This window comes from Medicago truncatula, chromosome 2, assembly GCF_003473485.1.
Source record: "Medicago truncatula cultivar Jemalong A17 chromosome 2, MtrunA17r5.0-ANR, whole genome shotgun sequence".
Taxonomy (NCBI): Eukaryota; Viridiplantae; Streptophyta; class Magnoliopsida; order Fabales; family Fabaceae; genus Medicago; species Medicago truncatula.
The window spans coordinates 2,328,107-2,337,820 of NC_053043.1; the positions used below are offsets into that span (position 1 = coordinate 2,328,107).

Sequence of the window (9,714 nt, forward strand, 5' to 3'; positions counted from 1 at the left end):
TGCAAGACTAGTTTGCAACGAATAGCGAATACATGAACCAATTTTTAAACGACCCCTAATTGGAAGGATGAAATACATATTTAAGCCTTTTGAAAAAGAGCAAAAAGTTCACATCTCTACTCTATTTCTTGGCAATTCAAGAGAAATAAAACAGGCATGGGTCCCATCATATTTGGACTCTCTCTTCAATCTCTATTCTCAACCAAACATGAGAAGTTGTTTCTCTATATCCAACTTCTCTCTCCCCTCTTTCTCTCTTTCTTATTTCTCTTCTACCAAGCAGAGTTAAAATGAAAGTTAAATGCTAACTTGTGGCATCAAGGACACATGTTAAGACATTCATTATAAAAATTATGTATTGAAATTCGTGCATTTAACTTCTTAGTAGTTAAAATATTATGTTTTTCAATGCAGAGTTAGCCGTGAAACCCCGATACTTCAAAATGGATGACGTATCGTATCCCCTGCGTATCTTGCACCGATACTTGCTTGATACTTCCTGATACGTATCAGAAGAGTATCCGAAGATTAAATTTTATTTTTTTAAAAAATAATTATCCGATACGTCCCGATACGTATCAGGAGAGTATCCGATAATTATCCTGGATTGATATCTGCCCTGATACTTCCCAATTAATGTTAACTAAAATAACTTAACTATTGAGTACTGATGCATTTTTTTATGGATATAGTGCTTCTTTTTTGGATTGATATAGTATAACACTAACAATGTTCCTTTTGGATATAGTATATCCATGATGTGCTCTTTTTGGGATATATTTTCTAATTAATTGACTAATCATCATTCTTTTAATCGTCAATATTATTTATATTAATGTGGATGTGCTACGAGCCTGACTGGTTTCTTTTATTTGTTAATATATTTGCATATTAAAAAAAATGGTTATAATTATATTGTACATTTTATTATATAATTTTTTTTATTAACGTATCCTAACCGTATCATATCTTGATTTTTGAAATTTTTTCGTATCGACGTATCAATGCAGTATCGTATCTCGTATCCGAGCTTCATATAGAGTTAGTCATATGTGCTCTTAAGATACAAGATAACATGACCCGGAATGAAATTTGTTTGTTTGTATGAGAAGGAGAGACGTGTAACACCACATCCATAAATTCATAATCATAACACCACATCCATAATCATATCATGATTCCTTTATATCAACCCTCACCATTCTCATTTTTTGTGTCACACACATATCCATCGTCACAAAAGAGTAAAGTTGCACCAAACATTTACGTAAATATGGAAACATGGTTCATCGTCCTCGTTACGCTATGCATCATCTTCCTTATCAGAGCCATCCTCTCCTTCTTCACAACCACCGTACCCCTCCCTCCCGGCCCTCTACACATCCCCATCATCACAAACTTCCAATTGCTCCAAAAATCAATCTCCCAACTTGAACCTTTTCTCAAAACTCTCCATGCCAAACATGGTCCTATCATCACTGTCCATATCGGTTCTCGACCTTCCATTTTCATCAACGACCATGCTCTGGCTCACCATGTTCTCGTTCAAAACTCAGCCATCTTCTCGGATCGCCCCGTAGCTCTTCCTACTTCCATAATGTTGTCCAGCAACCAACACAACATCAGCTCCGCTTTTTATGGCCCAACATGGCGTACCCTCCGTCGTAACCTTGCTTCCGAGATGCTTCATCCATCCAAAACCAAATCGTTCTCAGAAATTCGGAAGTGGGTCTTACACACTCTCATCAACCGTCTCAAAACTGCATCGGAATCTGAGGATTCTATTACGGTCGTTTCTCACTTTCGTTATGCTGTATTTTGTTTACTTGTTTTTATGTGTTTTGGTGAAAGAGTTAACGATGAGAAAATCAGTGATATTGAGCGTGTACAAAGGACAATTCTGTTGAATATTAGCAGATTCAATATACTGAATTTTTGGCCGAAAGGTACAAGGATTTTGTTGCGTAACCGATGGGAGGAGTTTTTGAAGTTACTTAAGGATCAAGAGGATGTTCTGCTTCCGCTGATAAGAGCAAGGAAGCAAGTTAAGGAGAGTAAATTGAACAATGATAATACAGTTGTTTCGTATGCAGATACTCTTTTAGAGTTGGAGTTGCCCGAGGAGAAACGAAAGTTGAGTGAGAATGAAATGGTTAATCTTTGTTCGGAGTTTTTGAACGGTGGGACGGATACTACTTCCACTGCTTTGCAGTGGATTATGGCGAATTTGGTGAAGTACCCGGAAGTGCAGGGGAGGCTTGTGGAGGAGATTCGTGAGGTGATGGTTAGTGATGACAATGGAGAGAAGGAGGAAGTGAAAGAGGAAAACTTGCAGAAACTTCGATATTTGAAGTGCGTGGTTTTGGAAGGGTTGAGGCGTCATCCACCAGGGCATTTTGTGTTGGCACACACGGTGAAAGAGGATGTGGTTTTGAACGGTTATTTGGTGCCTAAAAATGGGACGGTGAATTTCATGCTGTCGGAGATGGCGTGGGATCCTCGTGTTTGGGAGGATCCAATGGAGTTTAAGCCAGAAAGGTTTTTGAAGGATGAGACTTTTGATATTATAGGGAGTAAAGAGATAAAGATGATGCCGTTTGGAGCTGGAAGGAGAATTTGTCCCGGACTTAATTTAGCTTTGCTCCATTTGGAATATTTTGTGGCTAACTTGGTTTGGAATTTCAATTGGCAGCTTCCGGAGGGTGGCCATGTTGATTTGTCGGAAAAAGATGAATTCACTATGGTGATGAAAAATCCATTGCAAGTTCATATTTCTCCTAGGGTATAGATTATGTGTGTTATGTGTAACGATTTGGAGTATGTAATGTTGTGTGAACCACTCTAGATTCTCTGCTTGAGAATGTCATAACACAACAGGGGAATATTATATGTGGATTTCTCATATGGTCGGATTTTGTTTCATACAATGATCCCTTATGCATACATTCATATGCCTTACTTCTTATATATCTTGTTTCTTGTATAAAATAAAACATGTCTGTCATTCTTGTAAGTCAAGATACTTTCAATGTATAAAAAATATGATCTTGTTTTTGTAATATCAAAGTTGTTTTATTTTGGTCGACTGAAGAAAAAGAAGAAATGTATGTCCTAGCTAAAGTTGGTTTATTTTGTTAATCTGTTTGGTCTTGACGGTAGACTAGAAATGTATGTCCTAGCTAAAACAGGGAAATTATGTTTAGGATCATAGTGTCTCATACAATATAGATTATGTTTCCTCCCTAAACATCTGTGGTCTTAAATTATAGGGTTGTAACTTGTAATTTTGAGTGTGCTGAAGTGATGCATAGAATAGAGTTATGGCCAGAATGAAATGGTACTTCATGATTTTCTTAATAACAAGATCCACAGTTTTAGAGCTAGTTTGTCAACCTGAGTTAATCATCATCAATTACTGTATCCTAAATACTCCTACTATCTCCGTTTTTTAATACAAGCAAAATTGACTTTTTATATTCATTCATTTAATGATGTATGTGACCACATACATCATTAAATGAATGAATATAAAAAGTCAATTTTGCGTATATTTAAAGACAGAGGGAGTATTTTTGTAAATACTTTCCATCTATGGTCTTCAAAGAATGTCCTGAAAACAAGGTTAATATCTCTCTTTTATAAAAATAAAAAAAAGGAATAAAAATTAACTAATCAAGACAATTGGTGACCAATCATGAGGGTGAATAAAAATATAGTGAATAGATGAATTGATCATCAAAATAATTATTGATTTTTGCAACAAATTTTTAGCATAAGTCTTTGTTATAAGGTATGACACGGCACATTAATTGAACGTACTCCCTCCATATTAATCTCATATCAGTGACAAATATTCCTATGAAATTTAGGTCTCCTAGGGACTCTAATTTGTAGTCTTCGTATAAATTACATTTACCAACAAATTGTTTTTCAAATGGCATAAATTTCATAGACAAACTATTCTATATTGAGGTGACAATGACGTAGGACCAACATTCAATTATATCACGTCATTGCAACATCAGAGAGAGCATTCTTCAAATGAATGATTAACTTATTGAAATCATACTAGAAAACAGAGACAAAATCTCTGATCTTGTAATTTGGTTCAATAGAAATTAGAATGAATGAAAAGACTACAAGGAAAATGTTCATATACAAGCAATAGAAGAAATCTGCTCTAACAGATTCAGTTAGAGATTACAGACTATCTAATTAATCAAACTCCAAGTGTGTAATAATTTTAGAACAACATTTGTGTGGTCACAATCCTAAATATAATTCATTTAAACACTATTAGTGTGTGTTATCTCCTATGTAGGACATTTTTTCAATTCACACAACACTTGTTCTATCCAATGGGAGTTTGTGTTTATTCTTTCAACTTCCATTCATTTAACTAGTGTTCCAACATCTAGCAATGGTGTTAATGGAAGTAAGGGAACGTGCACTGAAGGTGCTGCTGCTACTTGCACTTCTACTACAGGAATACAGTAAGATATATATAATGCAATTAACACCTTCCTTTTTCAGAACAAGAAGTCAAGAACTCATGGTTTAGAAAAAAGGTTTTACCTTTAAAAATCAATGCCAAATGAAAAAGCACTCGTGCAAGATATCCTAAAATTATTGCAACAAGGGAATAAACAACATGGGGATCATCCTTGGTTACAACCTAGTTTTCGTCCAGGCTTTGCTCATGTGGTCCACACTTGGGAATATTTGAGTTCAAATCTTGGCTGAAGCAATCCTTGGTGTTGTGTAGAAGGTGTGAATTAGAAGTCTCGCTTTGTTTAGAAAAATGGAGGTTGGACACTTTATAAGTGAGAGGATCCATAAACCAATGCCTTAAGGTTTTAGGTTAAGATGTGGTGTCCAACTCACTTGTATGGTTACTTTGGTCTCAATGTAGATGATCCCACAGACTTCCCTCGTAAGGCAGCGGTTGGTTAGACTTTACTTATTTTTCAACCAAACTACATTTATTAGGACCTCTTTTCCCTAGAGACCGGAGAGATAAGACATAAAATACCTAGTTTGTAACATGCAAGATAACTGTTGATGTTGTGTTCAATGCCTTAACATTGATAGTGTAACATGCAAAAGTTTTGAGATGGAGTTTTATCATCTGCTTTTATGGGTGGACTTCTTGTGGCTTCTCCAATATTTGCATTTCTAGCTCAGAGGTAATTAATGTAACCATTCATGTTCCAATCAAAGTGAAACCTATTCTTAGTATTCGATATACTTTTATTATCTTAAATATACAGCACACATATATGCTTCATAAGATAAGTTGCAAATGTAATTATATATGATTTTTTCTTTATGCCTTCATTATTCTCTATAGTCTGTGTTAAGAGTCCCACATCGGTTAGGAGTTGGTCTGACAATTTGTTTATAAGTGGGGGCAATCCTCACCTCACAAGCCGGTTTTGTGGGGTTGTGTTAGGCCCAACCACGATTTTTAATATGGTATCAGAGCCTCTTCACGATTGTTTGGGCCACCTGTTATCAGGTTTCCGTTATCGGGCCACCCGTCATTTATGTTCACGCTTCAGATGTGTAATCCTGAGCGTGAGAGGGTGTGTTAAGAGTCCCACATCGGTTAGAAGTTGGCCTGACAATTTGTTTATAAGTGGGGGCAATCCTCACCTCACAAGCCGGTTTTGTGGGGTTGTGTTAGGCTCAACCACGATTTCCAATAGTCTGGTTGGTGTTGGTGAGGCATCGTTTATAAGTTTAGCAGCCCCTTTCATTGATGACAACGCCCCAGCTCCTCAGGTTTGTTTATTTCCCTTGTAGATTTCTTGATACAATCGTAGTTGAAAATATAATCAAACTTAGGCAGAGTGATAACATAATGAAATGAAATAATATACTATTTTTATGAGATAAATTCAGGAGGATGATGATATGATACTTCGGTGCAAAATAGGAAAGACCTTGACATTCAAAAAATCCTTACAAAAATAGTTATATTTACATAATCAATACAAGAATATTAATTGGATAACAATTTTTTTTATTCTTAAAGGTGACAACTAGGGTATTCATGGAAGAATGGTGGGTAATTTATCCCAACCAATACACATTAGCCACATAAGCACATTTTTAAGTGGTATCCATGAACTATCTTGACCCCACCAACAAATTGCTCATTTTCATTGGTTGGTGGGTAAATTACCCACCATTCTTCAAAGGTAATCTAGAAAAAACCATTCTTAAATATGTGATGTTGTGTTATTATAATTATGGAATGTATAAAATTACAAATAGATCCACTCGTGGGTCTTTTATCAAGGGAGCTTCTACGGTGCAGTCAGAAAATTGATTTTTTTTAAAAAGTTAATTTTGATCTTAATGTTTGATTTATTTTTAAATTGTTGATTACTGATTAATAATCAATAGTAATTCATCTAGTAATGCTTGCAACATCTTGGATTTACAGGTACTATTTTATCGTTGTAATCTTTAACATGCAAACAAATTTGATGATATTATGTGATAGTCTTAAGTGTTACACTTTGTGGGGTGTTACGCTTAAAATAAGGTAGGATAAAATTAGATTAAGTGTAGTCTTGTTAATTTGATGATACTATGAGGACTGAACTTTTGATGCCAGTGTACAAACAATGGGGTGTTACTCAATACATTTATGATGTTATATTGTTAACTTCACGAGAAAAGTCATTCACATAACTTCACCATAGAATTTTCCTTTTATATTAATCGTTTTGATCCTTAAATTCGCTTTGATTACACCAATTAATTTGGATAATTTTCCATTAATTTGTTTGTTTGTAAGAGAGGGAGAGACATCTTATATTTATCTCACCTTGTACAGATTTTTTTTTGCATTACACTTTAATTAATGGATCGAGGTAATTTAACCATATAATTTTTTTTTCTTCATGTTTTTCATCTTTAGTCTTGCAATCAATTATAGTGCAACTTTGTTCCATTTAAGAGGGGGTAATACATGTCTCACCACCTTTCGCGCACACACTATATCCATCCATACTTATTATTAAATCATATCCCCTAGTTCTCATCATCCATCCTTTGGTTTATACACACACTATCACGTAAAAAGAGTAAATCATTTGAATAAAACTTTTACGTGATGGAAACATGGTTCATCGTCCTCATTACTCTTTGCATCATCTTCCTCGTCAAAGCCATTCTCTCCTCCTTCACAACCACCGTACCCCTCCCTCCCAGCCCACCACACATCCCCATCATCACAAGCATACAATGGCTCCGAAAATCATTTTCCCAACTTGAACCTTTTCTCAAAACTCTCCATGCCAAACATGGTCCTATCATCAATCTTAATATCGGCTCCAGACCTTCCATTTACATCTCCGACCGTGCTCTGGCCCACCACGCCCTCGTTCAAAATTCATCTCTCTTCTCCGATCGTCCTAAAGCACTTCCCAGTCACAAACTCATATCTAGCAACCAGCACAACATCAGCGCCGCTTTTTATGGCCCAACATGGTGTACCCTCCGTCGTAACCTCGCCTCTGAGATGCTTCATCCATCCAAGATCAAATCATTCTCTGAAATTCGGAAGTGGGTTCTACACACTCTCATCAACCGTCTCAAAATTGCATCAGAATCTACAGATTATGTTACAGTTATTCCACACTTTCATTATGCTATGTTCTGTTTACTTGTTTTTATGTGTTTTGGTGAAAGAGTTAACGATGAAAAAATTAATGATATTGAGCGTGTACAAAGGACACTTTTGTTGAAGGTTAGCAGATTCAATATACTGCATTTCTGGCCAAAAGTTGCATGGATTTTGTTGCGTAAACAATGGGAGGAATTGTTGATGTTGCGTAGAGATCAAGAAGATGTTTTGCTTCCGCTGATAAGAGGGAGGAAGCAAGTTAAGGAGACTAAATTGAACAATGCTAATACTGTTGTTTCCTACGTGGATACACTTTTGGAGTTGGAGTTGCCAATGGAAAAACGGAAGTTGACTGAGGATGAAATGGTTAGTCTTTGTTCGGAGTTTTTGAATGCTGGTACAGATACTACTTCCACCGCTTTGCATTGGATTATGGCGAATTTGGTGAAGTACCCGGACGTTCAAAGGAGGCTTGTGCAGGAGATTAGGGAGTTCATGGGTGGTGATGGTGTTGTAGAGAAGGAGGAAGTGAAAGAGGAAGACTTGCATAAACTTCGGTATTTGAAGTGTGTGGTTTTGGAAGGGTTGAGGCGTCATCCACCAGGGCATTTTGTGTTGCCTCATGCAGTGAGCGATGATGTGGTTTTGAATGGTTATTTGGTGCCTAAAAATGGGACGGTGAATTTCATGGTGGCAGAGATGGGGTTGGATCCTCGTGTTTGGGAGGATCCAATGGAGTTTAAGCCAGAAAGGTTTTTGAAGGATGAGACTTTTGATATTACAGGGAGTAAAGAGATCAAGATGATGCCGTTTGGAGCTGGTAGGAGAATTTGTCCGGGATATAATTTAGCTTTACTCCATTTGGAATATTTTGTGGCTAATTTGGTTTGGAATTTCGATTGGAAGGTTCCGGAGGGTGGCCATGTCGATTTGTCAGAAAAATTTGAATTCACCGTGGTGATGAAAAATCCATTGCAAGTTCATATTTCTCATAGAATATAGATTATGTGTGTTATGCGTATGTAGATAACAATAACATATTGCTTTAGTTCTTGGTGAAAGTTAAATGTATGTTGTTGTGTGAACCATCCTAGATTCTCTCTTGGCAATGTCATAACACAGCGGAATATTATATGTAGATTTGTCACATTGGTAAGATTTTGCTTCATACAACGATCCATTATGCATACATATGCTTTTACTATCATAGTTGTTCATTTTTATATATCTTGTTTCTGGTATAGAATAAAACGTGCTCGCATAACATAAGTTAATGTAGTTGTTATAATATTAAAACTTGCTTTATTTTGGTAGACTGATACAGATTATGGGATATTTAATTATTATTTCTTCTATCTTTTTCTTTTTTATGTGTGTGTGACCAAATAAAGAGTTCAATTCCTTGTGTTCATCCAAGAGTTTCTGGTGTCCTAACTGAGACATGAAAATTATTTTAGGTTCATATAGTATCTTATACCATATGGATTATGCATATTTTTTTCTCAGTAAACAGCTATGTTCTGTTAATTATAGGGCTGTAATTTATAATTTTGAGTGGAGAATTCAGAGTAATTTTTGTCAGAATGAAATGGTGGTTCCTGATTTTAATAACAACAACATCATCCACAGCTGTAAAGTTAGTTTGTCAGCATGAATGAATCATTACCAATTATTGTATCATCTATATATTATTTTATGTTTGTATTGCTCTTAGGCATGTGTTTGATTTGGGGAAGTTTTGCTCCTATTAGAATATACAAAAATTATGCCCAAAGAGCTTTTTCTAGAATATGGACCCTATGTTTGTAGTGTGATATTCAAACATTGTGGAGACGTTTTAGACTCGATTCGGTAATTAATTCGTTAAACTTTATTCATGATTTAAATGAGTCAAACTTGAGTTGAAAATTAAACCCTTCAAATAAATGAGTTGAACTTGAATTATATATAGTTCGACTCGTGTGATTCATGAACCAACTAAAATAATGATGTAAAATATTTAGATGACGTTGTATATGATTTGATAATGATAAATAATCAATACTTTGAAATTGCAAAAAAAAAAAAAATCGTCT

The 9,714-nt window shown here is 35.5% G+C and overlaps 2 protein-coding genes across 2 annotated transcripts; both read left to right on the top strand.

Annotated features, from left to right (window-relative positions):
- Positions 1–1,185: 1,185 nt before the first annotated feature.
- On the top strand, positions 1,186–2,943 carry LOC11418842 (cytochrome P450 89A2). The gene has a single exon (XM_039830222.1). It carries the CDS (start codon positions 1,274–1,276, stop codon positions 2,786–2,788), a length of 1,515 nt encoding a protein of 504 aa, XP_039686156.1. The 5' UTR covers positions 1,186–1,273; the 3' UTR covers positions 2,789–2,943.
- A 4,135-nt stretch (positions 2,944–7,078) lies between these two features.
- On the top strand, positions 7,079–8,641 carry LOC11419797 (cytochrome P450 89A2). Its single transcript, XM_003593284.3, has one exon. The coding sequence runs from the start codon at positions 7,127–7,129 to the stop codon at positions 8,639–8,641; it is 1,515 nt and encodes a 504-aa protein (XP_003593332.1). The 5' UTR covers positions 7,079–7,126.
- The last annotated feature ends 1,073 nt before the right edge of the window (positions 8,642–9,714 follow it).

Bases quoted from the DNA above. Each gene is read 5' to 3' on its own strand.
- LOC11419797 (XM_003593284.3), top strand. From the start codon at position 7,127: ATGGAAACATGGTTCATCGTCCTCATTACTCTTTGCATCATCTTCCTC.
- LOC11418842 (XM_039830222.1), top strand. From the start codon at position 1,274: ATGGAAACATGGTTCATCGTCCTCGTTACGCTATGCATCATCTTCCTT.